A 24,371-nucleotide genomic window follows, 5' to 3' on the forward strand; every position below is an offset into this window, starting at 1 on the left:
TGTAGATCAAACTTCCTACTATGCGTCTATACATAGTAGGATCCTCCAAGATCTCTCCTGAATCTGCACTCAACTTGCCATTCTGATCCAATGGCACAGAAATAGGCTTACAGCCTGTCATACCATACTTGGACAACATGTCCAAGCCATACTGTCTCTGCAGTAATCCAATACCATGTGGTGACCTAATCACCTCAATGCCTAAGAAATATCTGAGCTCCCCCAGATCCTTCATCTCAAACTTCTGTCTTAGCAAGATCTTTACATCAAAGATCTCTGCATCATGGTCCCCCGTAATGATCAAGTCATCTACATAGATGACAACAAGCACAACTCCTCTATCACCATGTCTCACATACAATGAGAAATCTGCATTGGCTACATGAAAGCCAATAGTGACAAGATATTCAGAAATCTTGTCAGACCATGCTCTTGGTGCTTGCTTTAAGCCATACAAGGCTTTCTTCAACCTGCAAACATGCTCGGGGTGACCCACATCCTCATATCCTGGTGGCTGCAACATATACACCTCTTCTTGCAAATCCCCATGCAAGAATGCATTCTTTACATCCATCTGATGTAAAGACCATTGCTTTGACGTAGCCACTGCTATCACAACTCTCACCGTTGCCATCTTGGCAACTGGGCTGAAAGTTTCCTCATAATCAATCCCATATGTCTGCGCATATCCTTTGGCTACCAATCTAGCCTTGTACCTGTTTATGCTTCCATCACTGTTATGTTTAACTTTGTACACCCACTTGCATCCCCAATGGCTTTCTTGCCTTCTGGCAATTGTACTAAATCCCAAGTTTCATTTCCATATAGTGCATCCATCTCCTCATCCATAGCTTTCTCCCAACACACATTTCCAATAGCCTCATCAATGCATGTGGGCTCTACAACCTGCACAACCTTTGCCATATACGCATAGTGATGTGCCACATAACCATCATATGTAAATCTCTGCACAGGGTTCTTCACCCTCCCTGATCTTCGCAGCTTTTCATTCATGGCTTCCATAGCCTTCTTTACACCAGGTGTTCTCATAGCTGGGATCCCAAGCTCCTCATCAAGACTCATATCTGAGCCACTAGACTCTCCATCAACATGAGAATGCCCTACAGAAATGTCAGGCATACCAAGGGGCTCAACCACTTTCTCTTTTCCTTTACGTGATGTACTAATCACATTTGCAGGGCTGGTATTATGACGCAGCCTGCCACTCCATGGTCTATCAATAGACCCACTAGATGAGGACTCTCCTGGTCCACTCAAAGACTGTGATTGCTGACCTGCATTCTGTGCAACCACACTTCCACTCACATCAGCCCCAATAGCTTCTTTTTCAGCAGCATACCAGCTGCTCATCTCATCAAACACAACATCCCTGCTTACCCTCAACTCACGTGTAGCAGGGTTATAACACCTGTATCCCTTTTGCTCAAGGGAATATCCAATAAACACACATTTTTCAGCTTTCGGATCCAGCTTAGTTCTCAACTCATCTGGCACATGCACATATGCAATGCATCCAAAAACTTTCAGATGAGACAAATCTGGTTTTCTGCCAGTAAACCTCTCCTCTGGAGTTACATCATGTATGGCTGCAGTTGGAGTCCTGTTCATGATGTATATTGCTGTAGAAACAGCCTCAGCCCAATAGCTATGCGGCATATTCTTCTCTTCCATCAATGCTCGCGCAATCTCAGCAATGTGCCTATTTTTCCGCTCAGCAACTCCATTTTGCTGCGGAGTGTATCTGCATGTAAACTGTCTCCGAATACCATTCTTCTTCAAAAATTCAGAGAACTCATTGGAGAAGTATTCTCCCCCTCCATCCGACCTTAGGCACTTGACATATTTCCCTGTTTGCTTTTCAACCAAAACTCTGAAATTCTGAAAGTGAGTGAACACCTCACTCTTCTCTTTCATGAAATATACCCACACTTTCCTTGTGTGGTCATCAATGAAAGTCACATAATACCTGCAGCCTCCCATAGATATGGTCTTTGTAGGACCCCATACATTTGAATGCACAAGATCTAGTGCATTTCTGCTCACATATCTATTACGTGGAAACACATGCTTTGTTTGCTTCCCAAATTGGCATGCTTCACAGATTTTATGCATACCTTCCACTTTAAATTTTGGCAGCCCTGTCACAATTCCTTTTGTCTGCATAGACTTCAATCTCTGCACATTCACATGTCCAATTCTTTTATGCCATATGTCTGTGTCTGCAACAATTCCTGAACCATTTTCAAACATCGCAGCACTCATTTCAGGCATGTCTACATCCAACGTAAACATTCAGCCCACTCTGTTGCCTTTTGCAACCAACCTGCACTTGTCTTTAAAATCTTCAACATAACACCCATCAGGGTTAAACCGAACCTGCAACCCCTGCTCAATCATTTGGCCAACTGAAACCAGATTCTTTGTTATGTTCGGTACATGAAGTACATCTGCAAGGTACTTCACTTTGCCTTCCTGCATAGACAATGGCACATCTCCAACGTGGGCAATTGGATGAGCAGTGTCATCCCCTGTTTCCACAAAACCTGGTCTTTCCGGTTTTTCATCTCCTTGAACCACTCCCCATGACTCGTCATGTGGTTCGAAGCGCCTGAATCCACATACCATACATTATCTTTTTGTGCTACATCAACATTTTCAGACATGGCATTCACGACATGCTGCATAACAAACAACCTTTCATTATCCTCATTATTTCTGCTTGAGGATGCATAGTTGTTTTGTTGCACTTTCCCATTTTGCATGTCAGCCTGCTTCTTATAACATTCTGACTGCACATGTCCAGGCTTACCACAATAATAGCATTCACGTGCATCATTATATTGCCTTTGCCAATTTCCACGGCCTCTTTGACTCCCCCTGCCTCTGAATTTGCCTCTTCCACCTGCGTGTTGTTGTTGTTGTTGATTCTGGGACTGTTGTTGTTGTTGCTGCTGCTGGCCATAATTCTGATTACCTGTTCGGCCACCTCCTTGACCGCGTCCACGGCCTCCTCTACCACGTCCTCTTCCTGAACTTGTGTAGAAAGCCTGTTGCTCTGAGCTGTTTTTGCTTTGTGAAGACTGTTGGTCTTCACCCAAGCTCTTCTCTTCGATAATCAGCATAGACACCAAATCTGTAAAGTTGGGAATGTTTTCCTGAGTCTGAATAGACGTCTTGAACGCCTTGTATTGTGGCCCGAGACCACGTAGACAGACTTCCACCTTGTCATCATCATCTACTGACACACCAATAGATGCAAGGGATTCCACAATACCCTTTATCTTCAATGCATAGTCATTCACAGACATGCTCTTTTTCTCCACAGTATGAAGTTCATTCTTCAACTGTATCTTACGTGCCTTGGTATTTGTTTCATACAGCTTTACCAAGGTGTCCCACGCCTCCTTGGGGGACTTGGCATCCTGAATGTGCCCAATCATGGTGTCCTGTATACTAATGGAAAGCCAATACATAACCTTCCTGGCTCCTTGGTTCCAGTCTTTAAACTCTTTCACATCTGCAGCAGTCGGATTTATATCCGGTATCTCCGGTGCCTCTTCATGCTCGCCTTCTATGTAGTCCCAATAGCCTTTTCCCATCAGGAAATTCGTCAACCTGAACCTCCAAGCATGGAAGTTATTCTTATCCAGCTTCTCAGCCACAATCTGTGTTATGCCATCATTAGACATCTTGCCAAACACACAATTTTACCAGAAACTGAACTCTGGTTTTTCTTGCACAAATGCTGTATTTTCTGCAGCGGTACTGTTGTACTCTCAAATATCACAACCAGTGACTTCAATGTGCATACATACACCCAATGGCAACTGCAGACCTCTTGCAGCACCCACAGTGTCTGCACAGTCAATCTGTCTTCCTGCAGTTCTTAAAACAGAGTTCTGCAGAGAATCGATGACTTACCCGCAGTGCTCGAAATTGCCTGCTTTCTGAAAAACGGAGGTCCAGACGCGCCCGAAACGCGTTTTCGGCCCGGAAAATTCAGTCCGTAGGACTCAGTCCATAGGACTGCATAGTTGCCCTATAGCTTTACTCCCGCGAAGAAAGCTCCTCAATCAGAGATCGTTGCCGGTGCCTCCCGTAGAGCTCCCGACAAGGGTGTAGTCACCAACACAAATAGGGAAGAGTAGTTGAAGCTCTTACCCTCGTACCGCTTCCTGTGGTTCTCTTGCTTGCAGCTCAGCCCTTAGCACGAACCAGGCTCTGATACCATGAAAAGATGCAGGGGGGAAGAGAGCTTGAGCTCTTGCAAGCACACACACACACTCACAAAACCCTAATAGAGAACACACAAGGTGAGAGGCTGAAAATCTTCTTCTTCTCTACTCAACACTCAACACACCATATACAAAGATAAGAGTACACAATAATATGAAAGGTACTCAACCAATACATACACGGGTTCTCTATAGTGTGAACCCGACTAAATGAGCTGGTGCTATAACTATGGCAGTCTCTAGAATGGCTGTCACACAGCCTGTCATCCCACTGGCCGCATATCACCCAAGATCTCACCAACCATGCCAGTGGTGTAAGTGTGGGGCCTATCCCCCAGGCGGGTCATCAGTGTCCACCGCCTCACTAGAGCTCGATATCTCAACATCTATGCATTCCACAACTTTTGGCACTCTCTTAACTTTGATGATTGTTGCTTAGAAACATATCCTCAACAAGACCCATGTGGCTAAGCACATCTAGAAGTGACTTGCTTTTTCTCATCTCAATTTTAAGATCATGGTGTAGCTTGGCAAAGAGCACGTGACGAGAGATCACATGTTCGTGGTGGAAAGAGACAAGTTGTTAATTAGAGGTGGTGTCCTTCTCTTCATGATGGACACATCACCCTTGTGTGAGCTATAAGCTACAAAATCATTAGATGATTCCAATAACCCCAAAAAGCAAGACTAAAAAGGTAATCATATCCACTTGTTTACAATAATAATATTGTATTATTATTTATACTCACACAACGGAACCTACGCTAATTAAATACCCATAATTATTCCTAAGGTCCAAGCATATGATATCCCCCCCAAAGCATATTTTATCCATCGCCTAAGCTCAATGTTCCTCTCATCCCCCCTTATACACCATCGTCCACGTTCATCTGGTACGATGACAATTAGGGTATTAAAAGCCCGTGGTTTGGGGTAAGCATGAATTTGATATGGTTTTATGCTTACATGTGCACATACGTGGGTGGACGCGTATGTGTGTGTGTGTGTGTGTGAGAGAGAGAGAGAGAGAGAGAGAGAGAGAGAGAGAGAGAAGAAGAAGAAGAAGAAGAAGAAGAAGAAGAAGAAGAACACTATTTTAATGTCGTAGGAACAATCCCAAGAGACCAAACAAGATATATCCGACAGGAGTGAGATTCGAACACAAGACGTGTTGAATAACAACTCCATGAGCTAATCGCGAGAGAGAGAGAGAGAGAGAGAGAGAGAGAGAGAGAGAGAGAGAGAGAGAGAGAGAGAGAGAGAGAGAGAGAGAGAGAGATTGCATGTGAATGCCATGTATTCTGATGTGTTTTGTGGCATGTGAACAGATGTGGTAAGTGTACTCAAAACTCTTGTATTCGTTTATTAAAATGCTTTGTAACGTTTATAACCTTTGTAGGTTCACACTCATTAAAAATTGAGTGGACAATTTATTAAAGTGCTTGTGGGGCCCAACTTGGTGGGCACCCCCGAAGGTATTAGGGTTAGCATAGGATGAGCCTAAGCTAAGGTGGATATAAGATGTCCATGGTGTGTGAGAGAGACAAAGAGAGAGAACATAGTCAGAGCGAGAGTGTTTGCACGACAAATTGATGGTTTTTGATAGATATTGTAGACACATTGATGGTTTTTGATAGATATTGTAAGTGATCAGTGCATGATTGCCTCTATGTGAAACTATGACATAATTTGTGTGGCTTTAGCTAGTTTATCCTCCTCAGCCGTCTCTTGCACCATCCTGTAGGCAATCCACTAATGAAGGAGGTCTCACTTTGCTAACAATGAATCTCTTGGAGCTAACAATATACGAATTTCACTTAACCACCACCACAATAAGTTGATGTGAAGGTAGTATATATACATACATACAGGGATTCTCTGAGCACTGGTCCAACACTCACGTTCATGAATGGAGCTTGGCCATGGCAGCATTGGAGCGGGCTTTCTCCGTTGCTTGCATCCCGATGTTTAGCCATGGCAGAGTTGGTGTTCATCTAAGGCCTCACACCAGACCCCTCCTTGCTGTCTCTCACTTTCCCAGCAGCGGGAAGCTAAGGTTTTTTAATCACGGCACACAGCAGCAGCAACAACTACTGGCAGTTCTCAGATGTTCTCAGAGAGAGCTACAGAGTAATGCATGCGCAGAGCATGCTTACAAGATACCCAAGGCTGGAAACGTTAAGAAAAACACACAAACTGACAAAGGATCACAAGATGCTGATGATGATAGGTTTATGCGAGAGGCTCTGCGAGAAGCAGAGAAGGCCGCTTCGACAGGAGAAGTCCCAGTGGGTGCTATTTTGGTATCTCAGGGCAAAATTATTGCCAGAGCTCACAATTGGTATTTAGCCCTTTTCACAAACTCGTTGTAAATTCTATGTATTTATCATACCTTCTTACATGCATACAGACAGCCACACACGTGCATCCATATACAGACAGGCGTATGTGCTCATATATACACATGTGCATATGTATACACACATGTAATTGGATGTGCATGTCCACCCGCACATGTATGCATGTGTGCTTATGCATGCATATACGAGCGTGCATGTGCCACCCACACGTATTAAGATTACGTGAAAGCAAGCCATGGAAGCAGATTTCACCCTCTTGCATGTCTCCTAGGCATCACATCTTCAAGATGTACATGCATCGTTATCTTGTTATATAACTCAAGGGAGTTCAAGTGTCAAATAACCCATTTTAACATATTATGTGTATGAGTGCATAAGAATGGATAAGTGCCATGCATCTCTATCTCCAAGGCATAGAGGCATTCTATCGACTATGAAGGCTATACAATTTGCAACATTGTGGAAGTGCCAAGTGTGTCCAACTCTGCCCGTTGGTTGCTATCTGATTTCTGGCTCTGTCCTGCATACTCGTAGGTGTGTCACAAAGAGTCTCAAGAAGTGACCTCTGCAGACCTCATCTCTGATGGTGATACCTATGTCTGATGTATGTGTAGTCCGAGTAGATCTCACTAGATGATCTGGTTGATCTCATGTCGTGAGAGGTCGAGGTGGGGGGGAATCTAGGCTTTATAGAAATGGGGGAAATGATTCGTCTCTATGCCATGTGCATGAAACCACTCAACTAACTCCGAATACCATGCATGTGTTGGTAATGTTGGTGGTGGCCCTGTGGGACGAGGAGGAGGGTAATCCAACTCGTCTCACCTGTTCTCTCTCCCTCTCGCGATATAAGTGCATAGAGGAATCTTCATGCAAAAATTTGTGGCACTTTGCACATGGGGATCTTCATGCAAATTCAGCCGTGTTGGATTTGTTGAAGTGTTATGTGGCAGATCAAAAGACTGCATGGGAGAAGTATCTTCCACTTGTTGAGTTTGCCTACAACAATACGATTCATGCCTCCACGGGAAAGGCCCCGTTTGAGATCATGTATGGCAGAGTGGTATTGCCACCCATCCTTCGTACAAAAAAGGATGAGATTTTTGCAGCTGATGAGTATGTTCGTGACTTGGATGTAGCCTTTGCTCAGGTACGAACAGCCATTGCAAGGTCACAAGATAAGCATAAAATGGCTGCTGACAAGCATAGAAGGGACATGCAAGTCAAAGAAGGTGATTGGGTTTTGCTGAAATTTGAGAAGGCTAGGCTTCGGAAGTGGCCAGGACGAGAAGGCTCATATCCTAAGCTTTCTCCTCGCTATTATGGACCCTTCAAGGTGATTCAAAAGATCAATGAAGTGTCTTACAGGCTTGCTTTACCTAGTCATTGGAAGGTGATTGGGTTTTGCTGAAATTTGAGAAGGCTAGGCTTCGGAAGTGGCCAGGACGAGAAGGCTCATATCCTAAGCTTTCTCCTCGCTATTATGGACCCTTCAAGGTGATTCAAAAGATCAATGAAGTGTCTTACAGGCTTGCTTTACCTAGTCATTGGAAGATTCACAATGCATTTCATGTGAGTCTTTTCTGGAAATATGTCGGGCCAGATCCTGACGAGCCTTCCACAAAAGATCCGCGAGAGATTGATGAGCTTGAGGAGATCCTCCAGCCAGAACAGATTGTCTTTCACAAGGAGAGAAAGCTACGTGCAGGAAAGCTTTTCAGGAGATACCTTGTGAAGTTCAAGAATTATTTGCCCATTGATGCAAAGTGGGTAAATGAGGATTATTTTGTTGACTATCCACAGCTGTTGTAGGCATATCTTGAGGCTTTTCAGTTGAGGACAACTCTTTAGAAGACCGGGGGGATGTCACCAATTGGCCGACCATTCTCGTTCACTTGAGGCCAAGCCGGTGTCTCATGTGAAGGGGCCAGTATTTTTGCATAACATAGACGGGAGCTAGACTGGTGCCACCCGTGTATGACCTGGACTGTGTTCTATCCATGGGATTGTCACGCCATGGAAGGACCAGTATTTGTGCCGTGTCTTGCCTATGGGACTGTCACTCTATAGGGAGGCTCGTGCCTGGATTTGTGTCTTTATGCAAAAATTTCAGTTCTTGCTCTTGTGCCTGCAAAAGCTTTCTCATATGCTCCAATTCAGCCCTCATTGCATCAGGCTCTTTTTCTTGCATGACTGTCTTTCCTCGAGACAATTGTCCCCTTGAATCACTATCATTTACCCTCTCAAGGGGCTTGTGCCTTCCCTGTAAAGCATCAAAACCCCGCGAGGCACTAGATGGGCCCCTCGAATTAGGCACTTCCAAAGGGTTGCCTTGGCTGTCCATTGTGTTAAGTGTGCTAGAAGCGGGGTGTCCAATACACAGGTTCGTTTCCCCACTAAGAAGAGGGAAATAACCGTGCTCTGATACCAATGAAACCGATCCCGTCAAGTGGGAATAGACTCCGTTGGACACCCACACGCGTAATAGCACAACTTAAATATTACAATTTGAATGGACAACTTAATAACAACTGAAAACTGAAATGAAATGAAATGTTGATCAATGGACACCAGCATTGGGGTTGGAACGGGCCGACTCCCCCCTCAATATATGATATATTATTGGGAGTATTTAAAAGATACAATGCTTCATGGGTTCAATGAACCAAATGATGTCCATGTACAACTGAGATGAATACAGTTACCAAACAAGAGACTCGAAGTAGACATTCGAAGGAGAGCAATCCACTTGAGTAGTCTAGTCTCTACGGTCCTGTGCCTTCACTGGAATCTGCAGAGGGCGCCCCACTGGTGTTCCAGGACCACGCACAAACAGGCGCTCCCGTACTAACGCGTGGCTCTCCTGATCTCGGCACCCATGAACCGTGGTTCTCCAGAAGCTTGGACTACCGGGCACCGAATGGGTGTTAGCAGCAGAGAGTATCCCTTATCAGATTTACATCACAGTCCTTTGCTTAAATCTCAATCCACTTACCTGTAGCTCGCTAGTGGAAGACAAATACTCGAGGCGCCTAAGTGTAGCTGCTAGAGATGGACACCAAGGCGCAACAGCCTACCGGCAAGAGGGAAGAGTGCCAGCCGCCTGGAGATCTGAGCGCAGCCGTCAGCAAGGGAGGGGTGTCCGGCGCAGCCTCTTGTGGAGTGGGCGCAGGTGCCTGCTGTCTGGCGCAGGCGCCTGCAGAGTGGGCGCAGCCGCCTGCTGAGTGGAGAGGAGGCCTGGGCGCAGCCCGCAGCCCACCAGCGTGCAGCAACCTGAGGGCAAGCGGAGAAGAGAACTGTGCGCAGCCCAGCAGTACAGTCGTGCAGCGTTGGAGAGGACAAGCGGAGAGATGATGCTGATTCGCCTGTGCGCAGCTGAATATAAGCAAGAGGAGGTTCACTCCTAAGCGATGGAAGGGGGTGCATGATAAACAGCTGGCCGGCCCACCACAGTTGTATGGAGGCGGCCAGTTCCAAAGTCTCAAGGTGAGGGGTGGGTAGGTGGCCATGCACCCACCCCCACACATAAGATTTAGTGAGGGGTTTCCCTCCCCACCTTGACCCATACGTGGGTGCCCACCCTACCAAGGACATCATGAAATATTTGGGAGGGTGCCCACTCTTTAATGAATGTGAACCTGCAACCTTATAAAAACAAAGGTTAAAAAGAATGCTATAAAATAAACAAGTGCAATACACTTACCACCTGTTCACATGCAACAAAACTCGTCAGAAGATAGAGCAAACTTCACGACTAACTGGCAGGCGTCCCCGCTCAGTAAGTGGCACGTCAAACAGGCAAACACAAAAATACAAGTCATGCGAAAACAGTTCCAAACATGCAAAACATGAACGCATGTGCAAACAGTATCATGGACATATCTCCCGTTCATGGAACAAGTATTAAACATTCGTTGGGCACAGTAATGGCACGACAGAAAGCATAAATCTCGGTCTTCCTATGGAGTGACAATCCCATAGGTAAGACACAAATCCAGGCACGAACCTCCCTATGGAGTGACAATCCCATAGGCAAGACACGGCACAAATACTGGTCCTTCCATGGCGTGACAATCCCATGGATAGAACACAGTCCAGGTTATACACGGGTGGCACCAGTCTGGCTTCCTTCCATACGACACCATCCTGCTAACACACGGGTGGCACCATTCTGGCTCCTGTCCATGTTATGCAAAAATACTGGCCCCTTCACATGAGACACCGGCCTAGCCTCAAGTGAACGAGACACAAATCTGGAGATGGACCAAATGGTCGGCCAATTGGTGACACCTGGTCCCTAGAAGCTGCACCATATATAGTTGCTGGTCGTACTAAAGTGCCAAAGAGCCAACAGTTAGTAGATGGCTCCTGGAAATGTGCCTGGAAACACTGTCTCTACCAGACATGCTACCCTTGCTCCTCGTTCAATGGCAAGTATGGTCATGCAAGATTGGGGCTTGTAAAAGTGACTCCAAGGTATACATACGTCTACACAATCTCCACTGGGGCCTCTTTGTATAAGAAAGATAATTGTGAGGTGGCCACATAAGATGTTTTAAAGACCATAACCTTGGTTTTGCCCAAATTAATTGTAATGTTTCTCTCCCTACAAAATCTATCCAATGCATCCAAGTGTTTCTACAAACTCTTAGCTGAATCTGAGATCAAGCCTACCTCTGAAATATTGCAATCTCATCAATATAGAATGTATAGTGTAGGTAAGAGTGGGCAGCCTTGATTAACCCCAATAATGCTACAGATATCTTCCAAGAGTCCATTGGGTGCACGTTCTCGGCCAAGTATTGCCTCATGTAGTGCCATCACACCCCATATCATCTCACAGAACTAGAGCTTTAAGTGTCCCATCAAACGGGGTTGTGGGATAGAGTGCATGGAGAAATCTACAAAGTAGCAATAAACACGTCTCTTCCGTGACCTCGCCTCCTTGCAAAAATCTACAAAGCAGCAATAAACACGTCTCTTTCACAACCTCGCCTCTTTGCCAAAATCTACAAAGCAGCAATATGCATACTTGTTCTATGATAGCTGGTAAAGTAAAGATATGGCCCAGCGTGGAGGAGTTTCTCTCCTGAAGCCTGCTTGGCTTGATGCTCTGTTTCCCATCCTCTCTGCCATAGAGCTCATCATGTCCTCTAGTACTCCTCCATAGATCTTGGCCATTGTGTTTAGTTAGTTGGGTTCATGGGGTCATAGTTTCCAGAAATGGCGTTTCTGGACCACCGAAACGTGGTTCCACGTTTCGGAAACGTTTCCAGAAACGGAAACGGCGTTTCCAAGATTTTTTTTTTCCAGGGTTTAGAAACCCGCATGCTCTCTTTCGCCGGCATTTTGCGCCTTCTTTCCGCCGCTTTCCGCCGCCTGTTTGGAGCTGCTCTACCCATCTACCTTGCCCTCTACTCCTCTACCTCCACATCAGCCCTCTACCACGCCCTCTACCTCTCTACTTGGGGCCTCCACCTTTGCCATCTAAGCTCTACCAAGCAAGGAGGAGTCACACCTTGCTCGCAGCCTGCAGGATTAGAAAAACAGCCTTTGTAATGTTTTTATTAATTATATATGTATGTATTAAACCCTAAAACCGAAACTCCGTTTCCCCGTTTCTTCCCGAAGGCCGAAACTCCGAAACTCCGTTTCCCGCCGTGCTCCGCACCCTTGTTTCCGAAACTCGTGGAAACTATGCATGGGGTCTCCTGCTTTGTGAATGGGAACGATGGTGTTGGTGGTCCAAGAGGGGGGGGAGTCTTTACGAAGTGCTCCGTTCAAAAGATTTGCAAGAATGGGAGCTAATACGTGGTGCCTGTGGGCAAACTGTTTTGCACATAGATTCTCATGATCTTTTGCGCTCCCATTATGCAGCGTTTTAAGAGTCCTAGTGACATTAAGAGAATCGAAGAGGTAACATGATGTAGGCCAAGGGATATGTGACATTGGTGGTATAGATTGGTATGGCACATCATGCATAGGCTTCCGAGAGGCTAGGGTTTCTGATAGGTGTAGGGGTTCTTTTTTACTTAAGAATGAGCCAAGCTTCAGAGTTATCCTTGCTGAAAAAGTACTGGTATAACTCTTGTTCTCGTCTGGCGAGAAATGCATGCTTCTTTTGACGAGTGAGTCTACAGAAGATGGGTTGCATCCACAGTGAGAGAAAAAAGAAAGATATATTAAATGTCTACTAAAGACCCAATGGGCCTATGAGACCAAAGTGATACAATAATGTCCATGGCATATCTCATCATGGAACGGAAAATAAAATAGAAACAAAACAAAACTCTCTCACTGGAGTGATACAAAACTGTCCATGGAAATCTCATCATGGAATACCAGAAATATGCAACATGAGAGTAGCATCAGCCCCCATTAGATGGTATGTCACGAGCACCCTGCACTGGGGTACACAGTGACACATTGGCATCATCATCAATGCAACATTTGCACAGAAGTAATACCTTTTTCTAGGAATATTTGTCGTACACTGCGACCCCATTGTGAGTCCTCAATCCAGGGACAGTCAGGCCGAGCTACGCAGGTCAGTCTCCGAGCCATAGAGGTCAGTTTGGAGTCAGTTCTCTTAACCCACTTGGAGAATTCATTAGATAGGTGCATTTAGCAGTTAGCCTTAGCAGTATGGTTGCATTAGAAAGCATGCAGCAGCATATATGTCAGGTAGGCATGTCCATGGGCTAGCCAAAGGCCAGCCCCCCATAGCTGGTGGACCTGGACCTGTCAGCAGCCTGGTTAAGGGCTGTTTACAGCCCTGACCTCTTAATAGAGGCAGTCAACAGCAACAAGGGATCATGTGTCCCTGTTGGCCAGCATACGGGGCTGCCTTAGGGGCTACAGCAGCCTATCTTGGGACCTGTGCAGTCAGCCAGCAGGCTGGCAGCATTAAACTGTCAGGTGCCAGCAATTATTAGCATTTAATGCTATTTTTGGCAATTTTTTTTGTCCAATCTCAGGAACTGGCAACCTTCCATAAATGGCAGTGAGCAATGGTAAACATAAACACCACAACATCAGGAAAAGAGCTTTGAATATCTTGTCCTTGATCATTTTCCAGATTACCCTTGTCATTTCATCACCTAAATCAAGCACAAAGCAAAAAAATGAGCCAGCTCTATGTAGGAAAAAAGGGTATCAGGACAAAATCCAAGCTTTGTAACATAAAGTATCTAATAGCAAAGAAAAATTTTACACAGTCCAGCTACCTCAAAGTCAACACAAGAGCATTGCCTCATGTTCTTGACAGATGGCTGGTCCAAAAATCCTCTTATGTAGAAACATAATGAAAGTCCTACATATAAAGTTTCATAAGATGCTTTGTTGTATGCGCACAGAAGGCTCATGTTCAATGTGTGCAATTAATTACTTTAGGAGTGTTAATACTGAAGAGAAGAAAGGAAAGAGGGTACAACAGACACCCAGTTGCTGCTGGCCGACCAGCTCCTCCTAGGGCTATAAAAGCAGGTGCCTGAATTCAACATTATTCATTCAGATTTTCAGCAATGTCTCAAGCAATCTTCAGCAGTAAAATCAGCAGATAAGTCTCCTTCCTCTCCAGGCTGATTATTGAAGCTCCTCTTTCATTCTCAGCCAGATATGTGCAGTCCTACACGGATCTAGACTTGCATAAGTGGCCCCGAAGAGTCTTTTGGAGATCCCTTGGATTGGTGGATACTCGGCTGACATACAGTCTTCCTCATCCTTGTATTGGGCAGTCATATCTCTTGTTCTCAAGCATTATACCGCCGTTCTCCAGAGTCCAAAGTGAGTGCCAACTCCGGCGTTTCGCTTGGTTGCATGACCAGTTTCACCCCAAGAAGTCATCTTCTTCCTCATCTATTTTCTTCTCTCTCTACTTTGTGAATTTTATGCTAAAGATTGAGCTCACCACATAAAGGTATAAAGGAGGCCCTATTGTGCGTTACCACAATCAACCTAAGTGCATGTAACATGGTACACCACTCCCCAAAATATCAAGCATGGGGCTAATGAGTATTGCCGAGAGGTCTCCCTCAGATACGTCACGTGGAAAGGTAGCTTGATGGCGATGGAGCATGTCTTGGATCTGAAGTTGATGAGGGACTGTTGCCGGCGTCTAGGTGGCGGAGGGCACGTTGGAATGCAGAGGCCCTGTTCGAGGTAACTCATCTCGGGCGAGGTGGGTCTGGAGTAGCCCGAGGTGGGTCCACGGGATCCACTGTATGGGTGTTCTCCTCCTGGGTTTGGAAGAAGCTATTGAGGGAGGGGTTGGGATGGCTAGGGCCGAAGCTCTCTCAAGAAAGTGTCCTTGTGTTTGCGGAGCTCGAGGAGGAAGAGCCCTAGGCAATATTGGTCCAGGAAGTCAATGATCTTGGGAAAGTGGGCCAATCCCTCATGGAGCAGACAGTGAAATCTTTGGTGGATCTCAGTGTGTATTGGGCAGTGTCATATGTAATGCTCCTTTGTTGCAACCTATGTGTGGCATGATAGGTAGATTCTCTCCTCCCTGGTTCTCCGTATGAGCTCCCTAGCTTTGAAGATTCGCTCAGCTCTTCCTATCTCCACTTTGAGGTGGTGGGATGAAACCCATATTTGGCCAATTGCAATCCACATGGCATGGGACATGTGAATATTGAGGTAGCCCGGCTGCTGGATGAATCCATCCTCAGCTAGCGTGAGGAAATGATGTGTAGAAGTGCTCCTTGGCCCCTCCCCCTTCTCCGCCGCACCTCCTACAACCCCCCGTCCTTATGTCTTCCTGTTGCCGCCCCCCCCCCACCCCCCAACCCTCCCCTCCCCTCCCCCCCTCCCGCCTCCCTCCCTCCTTTCGGCAACGTCCTGCCAGCCACCGGCTATCACCCCGCCCCCCTTAGCCTTCTCCTCTCCTACCCTTGCTCGGGGGGTGAGAGCTGTCACACACCCCCCTCCCCAAAACCCCCATTTTTTCTTTTTACGTCTTTCTTGTTTCCCCCCCCCTTTTCTCCCTTGGGTCCTCCTCCTGACCAACTCTTTTCTTTCCGCTCAACAACCAACCGCCCCCCCCCCCCCCCCCCCCCCCCCCCGCGTCTTTCCCTCTTTCTTCTTTAGAGGACTCTATGGCAGTAGCTGCGTGTACCCCGTTTGACGCAGCTCGCAGATGTACTTTTTCTAAGCGAGGAATATCATAGTTTGGCCTCTTCTATTGCCGCCCGTGGAGGACGCCACTCTAGTCGGCAAGCTTGTCGACAGCCGCTCAACACGCGGGCAAGTGAGAGACCTACTTCAAGCAACCTTTGTTGGCAACAAGGGGGCCGGATCACTGACATTCAATTCATGGGCGAGGGTCGCGAGAGTCCTTGACTGGAGCCCACTCCTAGTACAAGAGGCATAGCTCTTTTTGGCATGTTGGCACCATGGATTCTCGCTTTAGTCAGACCCGTTGGCATAGGCCGCAAGCTTTCTGGTCGTAGCGTGGTTCCATTGACTCCCCAAGGAATAGGCGAGTCCTTCCAATGATTGGCAGGTAGTTGAGATGCCCCACCCACAGAGCAGCCTTTGGTGTTGCCCGAGCAGCGGGCATTCCGACACTCCACATCATTGTGACATCATCAGAGTCCCTCCCCCAGGAGATCACCTTGCATGGACCGATCCCATTTCGCTTAACGAGTGGAGAGTGTTACATTTGTTGTCAAAAGGGACATATGGCACATGTGTGACCCCATTGACGGGGCGTGGCAACCCAGACTTCTCACCCCTAGGTGTTTGCAGCCTCTAGAGCTAGAGCTTTATGTGAGCCTTGTCGTCGATAGCCCCCACCCTCGGGAGCCCCATTTGATCCTCCTCGTTGATAGCCCCCACCCCTCTAGGCGGCCCCTCCACCACCTTAGTAACGGAGGAGAAGAGAGCCCGCAGATGGCTCCATCCCCTAGTTGATGGAGGAGGACCCTGTACAACCACCTGAGTCCTCCCGTCATGAATAGTTGTGGCGATTAAATTAGGAACATCGATGCGCACACCACTGTGGCTGACATGCGCAGGTGAGGGAGCACGGACAAGAGCCCAAGGCCACTGGAGAGGAGGGGGACCCACTTCAGGAGCCTCATTTGCAAATGCCTTGTCATGATTTCTCATCAAAAGGGGGAACACTTTTTGAGATACTGATTCCGGTGATGAAACGTTATGCACCCTTACTTTTGACGGTGGTGGTAGCTGTCAGAATATGCAGCGGAAATGACAACCAAACTTGGGTAGACAAGAGCAAGTAGACTGCAGAAAATAATCAGCACAAGAAACACAGAGAGATAGGTGTGTAAACTCTTCTCTATACACAAGATCCCGAAAAACTGAATGAGAAAGTGGTGGGGGCTGAGGGGCAATATATACAACTCCATGTGGGCAGTCAGCCATCTACAGATGGTGCCCACGACTGAGTAAAAAACCCACGACTGCTGAAAAAGCAGTCGGCCAGCAATCTGATGCCCACGCCTGAGCAAAACAAGTCGGCCAGCACTCCTAAAGCCCACGACTGATGTAGATCCAGTCGGCCAGCAATGGGGTGCTCCTGGCATCACCTGGCAGCCCTCCAACCACTAGGAAAAAATGGGAAAAATAGGGAAAAAATATGGGGAGTGTGGAAAAATGATATACGGGCGGGCACACCCACAACAGAGGCCCTGGTGTATACAAATAGACAGGAGATGACTTCTAACACCCCCTCTCAGCTCCTGGCTGTGAAACCAACCCCAGGGAGCTGGAGTGCCGCCTGAGCGTAGCCTGAGGTAGAGACTTCGTGAAGAGGTCCGCCGCATTGTCCTCCGTCGAACAATAAAGTAGCAAGATGTCACCCGCCAAGATCTTCTCACGAACAAAGTGATACTGTATCTCTATATGCTTGGTCCGGGCATGGAAAACCGGATTCCGAGCAATAGCTATACAACTCTGGTTATCACACTGGATGACTGTGGGCTCCCTCTGTGGAAACCCCATCTCGCCTAGCAGCCTCCGCAGCCATACAACCTCACAAGCAGCACCACAAGCAGCCCGATACTCTGCCTCTGTCGAAGAAAGGGCAATAGTTGGCTGCTTCTTGCTGCTCCAAGAAACTGCTCCTGAGCCGAGGGTAAAAGTGTATCCTGAAGTAGATCTCCTCGTGTCTGGATCTCCTCCCCAATCTGAGTCACTCCAACCTTGGAGCTTGACTCCATTCCCTCCTGTGTAAAAGTGTCCCAGATCCTTCGTACTCTGCAGATACCGCAAGATCCGCAATCCTGCGTCCCAATGAGTCTTCAATGGCGTCTGCATAAAAGAGCTCAATAGCCCCACGGAGAAGCTCAAGTCCAATCTGGTGTTCAGCAACCAGATCAATGAACCAACCAACTTCCGGTACTGCGAGGCATCAACTGGCTCACAAGGATCTGTAACGGTTAACTTTGTGTTCGGGTCCATCGGCGAAGTAATAGGCTTGCAGTTCTCCATCCCAAAGGCCTCAAGCAACTCATGAACATACCGCTGCTGAGAGACGAAAAACCCCCTCTGGGTCTGCCAGATCTCCAATCCCAAGAAGAAGTGGAGTAAGCCTAAGTCGGTCATCTCAAACTCCTTTGACAAGGCAGCCTTCGTCACTCCAATGTGCTCCACGTGACCGCCGGTGAGAATGAGATCATCCACATAAAGGATGATAAGTGTGACCATGCCGTGTTCCCGAAAGAGATACAGGTTCGGATCTGCAACCGATCTCTGAAATCCAGTCCGAATAAAGAAGGAATCAATCTTCTGATTCCAAGCCCTGGGAGCCTGCTTAAGACCATACAAGGCCTTACGTAACCTATAAACCATCCCTTCCGATCCTGGAACAATAAAGCCTGGAGGCTGCTCAACGTACACCTCCTCCTACAGGTCACCATTAAGGAACGCCGATTTTACATCCATCTGGTACACGGGCCACCTCTGAGAAGAAGCAAGGGCTAGAACGGTCCGAATCGTGGTCATCCGCGCTGTCGGTGCAAAGGTATCCTTGTAGTCGATGCCTGGCCGCTGAGCATAACCCTTAGCCATGAGCCTGGCTTTGTGTTTGTCCACCGACCCATCAGCCGCGTACTTGGTCTTAAAGACCCATTTGACACCAATGACTGACCGCTTCGACGGCCTCGGTACCAACTCCCAAGTGTTGTTCTTCTCGATGGCATCAAGTTCCACCTGCATGGCTTCCCTCCAAGTATCCTGTGAAAGGGCTTCCTTTACGGAAGTGGGCTCTTTATCCCGCATGATACGAGACATCAGAGCATAGTTCACCTGAAGAAGCTCCGCCGTGTTGCTTTTATCTCGGACTCGATGTGATCTTCGAGGGCCGTCCTCTGTGGTCCACTCGGAGGGTAGCTCCGTGACACCTGACTCCCGAAGGGTGTCTAACAACCACCTAGGTACTCGAACAGATCGTGGAGCCTCCTGTGATCGCGGGGGCTCAACTCCAGCTGCGGGCTCAACCTCCTGTGATGACTGAGTTGGATCAACTGGAGTGTTAGACTGGGAATCATCATCAGACTCCTCTGGATCTCCAAGAAGTGGCGGCTCCTCGACAGTGGATGCTGGAACATGTTCGTCAAAGACCACATCCCGGCTGACAACAATCTCGTTCCTCTCTGGACCATACAACCTGTATCCCTTGGAAAGAGAGTTATACCCCACAAATACCAGCTTGCGGGACTTGGAGTCAAGCTTCCCCCTCTGCTTCTTCGGAATATGTACATACGCGTCACTCCCAAAGACACGGAAGTGCGAGACATCGGGTTTCTTGCCAAAATATGCCTCAAATGGAGTCATATGGGGTACAGAAGTCGTCGGAGAGCGGTTAATGGTATGGACAGCTGTTGCCACAGCCTCACCCCAAAGTGGACGAGGAAGATCACGATGCTCCAGCATGGTCCTCGCCATCTCCACCACAGTCCTGTTCTTACGTTCAACAACTCCATTCTCCGAAGGCGATCCGGTATTGGCCAATTCCCTCTTGATGCCATGATCTGCACAAAACCGGAAAAATACAGTCGAGGAGAATTCACCTCCTTTGTCAGCCCTGAGAGTCTTGACCTGAAATCCAGACTCTTTCTCCAGCATCACGTGCCAATCCTTGAACCGAGCAAAAGCCTGGTCCTTCTGTGAAAGAAAGTAGACCCACGTGAATCTGGTACAATCATCAACAAGCAGCATGAAGTAGAGAGATCCTCCCAAGGATGGTATCTGCTGTGGTCCACACAAGTCAGTGTGAATCAACTCCAATGGTTTCGAAGCCCGCCTGGAAGCCTGCTTCGGAAAGGATTCCCTGTGCTGCTTACCACGTATGCAAGAACTGCAGCGTCCTTGCCTATTACCAACATCTGGCAAGCCAACCACCATCTGGTCCCGGAAGGCGCGCCGTAAAGCATCCACATTTAAGTGGCCAAAACGAAAGTGCCACAAATCTCCGACCTGAGAGCCTGTCAATGAGGAGAGTGCAGAGAGCTTGTAGATGCCATTCTCCACACCGCCTTCCCAAACAACTTTGCCTGTCTCACGGTCCCTTAGAGCAACTGAATGCTCCTCAAATTCCACCCGAAAGCCAGTCTTGCATACCTCATGCACTGACAAGAGATGAAAGCCCAGAGCAGGGACATAAAGAACACGGGAAGCATGCTTGCTCCCCTTGCCGTCGGGAATAATCTCCATCCGGCCCTCACTATGAATCGGAATAGTGGAGTTATCGCCAATAAAGATACGACCTGACTGTCGTTTCAGATCCAGAAAGAAGTCACGGGATGGAGTCATGTGCCTGGAAGCACCACTGTTGAGAATCCATTCCCGGGTATCCTTCGCGGTGAAGCCAACTGCCTCCTCGCTCAAAGATGATGAAGCATCGGAGTCCACCATCTCCAAGTGCACAAATGCCGGAGTCTTCGCAGCTGAGGCTGAGGAATCAGCACTCTTCCCTGTCCGCTTAGGGCACTTCCTCCAGTAGTGGCCTTTCTCGCCACAATCATTGCACGATCTTTCGGCCTTCAGCTTCTCTCGTTCTGGATCAGGCTTCTTCTCGGAAGACTTCTCCAGTGAAGCCTTCCCTTTACCCTTGTTGGTATTACGGCCTTTTGACCGTTGGCCAGTTAAGGCCTCCGAACCTCCGCCGTGAGGAGGGTTCGTGAAACGTTCCTCCTGGTCCAAGACCATTGGCACAAGCTCATCCCAAGTAATGGTGCTGAGCCTGCCACTCGTGATCAACGAGGAATAGAAAGCGGAATACTGACCAGACAAGTGGGAAAGTAACGTGATGGCCATATCTTCGGATGATATCTCTTTCCCAGCTTGAAGGACTTCCTGCTGAAGGGCCTGCAGCTTGTTAATGTGTTCCCGCATCGTCGAAGACTTTGCAGGGTTCATAACCCGCATCTGCACTTCCAAGGATATCCGCTTCATGGGTGACACCCTGTTGTACAAAGAAGCCAAGTGCTCCCATATGCCTCTCGCCAGCGTCATGTGCTTCACATGGTTGATCACCTGTGGTGTGCAATTGAGGAATATAAACGACCGGACCCTGGCGTTGACACGGTCCGACATGTGTGCCTGTGCCTCTCGGTCCTTCCTCGTCGATAATAACTCCCCTTCCTCGGCTTCCGGCCGTGGCACCCCTATGATAATAAAATCAGCAAGGTCATATGACTCCAGAACTGACTCCATCATGACCTTCTAGATGCCGTAATTGGACCCGTCCAACTGACGATCCACTGGGAACGTGGGGAGAGTCGGAATCTTCATGTGCTTCTCAGCCATCTCTAGTAAATCTGCCATCTCGGAGAGTAACCTGAAAGGGTGGGTGGGTGGGAAAAATCTGAAAATATGCAAGTGGCTGTCCAGCCCCTTTGCCCGCCTTCCTCTTGCACCTTCTCTTCCCGTTCAGCCCGAAACAGTCCACCGATCAGCAACCTGTTGCTCCCCCTCTTGCTCAGAAAAACGCCCAAGATCTCCTAGAGCCTAGGGCTCTGATACCATGTCAGAATATGCAGCGGAAATGACAACCAAACTTGGGTAGACAAGAGCAAGTAGACTGCAGAAAATAATCAGCACAAGAAACACAGAGAGATAGGTGTGTAAACTCTTCTCTATACACAAGATCCCGAAAAACTGAATGAGAAAGTGGTGGGGGCTGAGGGGCAATATATACAACTCCATGTGGGCAGTCGGCCAGCTACAGATGGTGCCCACGACTGAGTAAAAAACCCACGACTGCTGAAAAAGCAGTCGGCCAGCAATCTGATGCCCACGCCTGAGCAAAACAAGTCGGCCAGCACTCCTAAAGCCCACGACTGATGTAGATCCAGTCGGCCAGCAATGGGGTGCTCCTAGCATCACCTGGCAGTCCTCCAACCACTAGGAAAAAATGGGAAAAATAGGGAAAAAATACGGGGAGTGTGGTAAAATGATATACGGGCGGGCACACCCACAACAGAGGCCCTAGTGTATACAAATAGACAGGAGATGACTTCTAACAGTAGCGGCCAGCCTCACCTTTGACTGCAACATGACCCTAGATGGAACTGGCAACCCCCCCTTCCCTTCTCCCCCCACCCCCGGCGGTGAATCCCATCTTGCCTCATTTGCAGGTTGCCCCTCTAACCCTATGGAGACCCTGTCAGAGCCACGACCCTTGGCAACCTATGCTCCGCCTCCGCTGCTGCCGCCGCCTCCACCCCACCCCCACCCCGCACCCGATGGGTCTATTTAATTAGAGCCTCAGTTGGTCCGGGGGGTAGCCTCTACCTTTTACAGCTCTCTGCTCTGTTGAAAACATGTTTACAAGTTAAACTAAAGATTCAGGGTGACCCTGCTATAGTGGACACCCAACCGACCAATTGGCATAAATAAACTGGCAACATCAAGAGATCCGGGTTCTATAATCAATAATGGCAACTGCACAAAACTCAAGAAACAATATATAAAGCAGGCAAGAGGGACATAGTCCACTGAGCACTCAAAGTGATCACAAAAAGTATGAATCCTGAGCTGATACAAAAAAAGAAAACGGAAGTCTGAAATACACAAAGTAAAGCATGTTGATAGATGTATGACAAACTAGAGGAGCTTGATCGCCCCTAAGACTAGCGTCCTCAATCATGAGTAGCCTACTGGATAAAAAACGCCTAAATTATACTGATAACAAGTGGGAGGGAAAGAAACGCGTTTCTTTCGAAAGAAACATTTCGTTTCAAAAAAAATGAAAGAAACGTGTTTCTTTGCAACTATGGGTTAGCATAAGTGTGAGCTCGATCTTAAGCCGTCATTACACTCAAGGGTAAGCATCTCTTGCATATCTTGCAAGGAATCTCTCGTGTGCCGGTCTTGGAATTTTCCCAATCCTAAAGCAATCGATGACCGAGGTTGAAAATCGTACATAAGCATAAAAGGACTAAAGCCTGTTGCCGAATTATTATCACTGTTGTACGCAAATTCAAGTTGTGGAAGGTACTTTCCCACTCCGACTGGCTTTTTAAACAAAGGCCTATAGCATGTCCTCCAAAGTTTGATGAGTACACTTAGTTTGATCGTTGCTCTCTGGATGATCAAGGGAAGACATACTTAACCGAGTTTCCAATTTAGCGAATATCCCTCGCCAAAATCTTGCAGTGAACTTCAGGTCGTGATGATCATTGACTATCCTCAGGCAAACCATAAAGCCTATATAACTATTCTATGAAATAAGTAGTCAACTCATGACTCTTAATTATAGACTGTGTTGGGAGAAACCTCGCCATCTTGGTTGGTCTATCCATGACTATGCGGATAGCAGCATGTCCTTGATTTGTTTGAGGTAGCCCAACGATAAAATCCATTGAGATACTTTGTCATTTGGCCTCTCATATCTCTAGGATAAAGTAAACCATTGTGCCTAAGGCGATCAACCTTTTTCACTTGGCATTCGTTACACTTCTTTACATAATTCCCCACATATGACCACATTTGTGGCCAATAGAAATCTCTCTTGACTAACGTAAGATCTCTTTGAATGCCAAGGTGCCTTGAACTTGGAACATCATGACATCAAAGAGTATTCTCCTTCGCAGATCATCGACGTTTGGCACATATACTTTATCTTTTCGCATTAACAATCCATTACGAATGAAATATTGTTGAACTACCTTCTCTTCGGCATGGCTTATGTGGGTATCCGGACTTCCGTGATCTCTTGAGCTGTCGCCAGTTTGAACGAGCTGCCAGATCTTCCCAAAGAAACAATCTCCTTTTCAAAGCCCCTGAAGAGAAAGATAGAGGTTAGGCGATATCTTAGCTACCGACAAGGCATTAACCTCAGGAAACGATTAAGGGCATTTGCAACCTAGTTGCTAGGACCTCTTGCAAAATCGTATCTCAAGATTGAACTCTTGCTTGAGTTCAACCCACTTGGCTTTGCTTGAGTTCAACCCACTTGGCTTTGCAACCATTGAAATTGCTTTGGTCACAAATGTACTTTAAGGAATGATGGTCGGTCCACGCAACAAACTTGGAACTATAGAGAAAATGTCTCCACTTCTTCAAGGCATGAATGAATGCAAGCAACTCCTTCTCTTGCATCGGTACCATATCTTAGTCCCTTAGTGAGCTTCTTGCTCTCAAAGGCAACAGGCCGACCATCTTGGAAAAGAGTTGCCCTCATGGCGAAACCATTAGCATCCGTCTCGACTACAAACGGCTTGCTAGGATCCACTAAATGCAACATAGGTGCCGTAGTCATCAGCTCTTCCAAAGCCTTGAAGCTCAT

At 47.4% G+C, this 24,371-nt stretch overlaps 1 protein-coding gene across 5 annotated transcripts in view; it reads left to right on the forward strand.

The window, feature by feature from the left end:
• Positions 1 to 5,828: 5,828 nt before the first annotated feature.
• Positions 5,829 to 24,371, forward strand: part of LOC147638344 (uncharacterized) — a 57,024-nt gene continuing 38,481 nt past the window's right edge. For 2 of the 5 annotated variants that reach the window (XR_015265855.1, XM_086798272.1), the window contains exon 1: positions 5,834 to 6,597. Coding sequence is in view for 3 of the 5 variants with exons in the window: in XM_086798272.1 (XP_086654398.1) it covers positions 6,179 to 6,597 (419 nt within the window). In the remaining 2 variants the exon portion in view is untranslated. Of the gene's footprint in view, positions 6,598 to 24,371 lie in introns of all 5 variants that reach the window. The other 3 variants (XM_086798273.1, XR_015265854.1, XM_086798274.1) reach the window with 3 other exon arrangements.

Source organism: Cibotium barometz, chromosome 5, assembly GCF_041138505.1.
Source record: "Cibotium barometz isolate CiBa-2024 chromosome 5, ASM4113850v1, whole genome shotgun sequence".
Classification (NCBI taxonomy): Eukaryota; Viridiplantae; Streptophyta; class Polypodiopsida; order Cyatheales; family Cibotiaceae; genus Cibotium; species Cibotium barometz.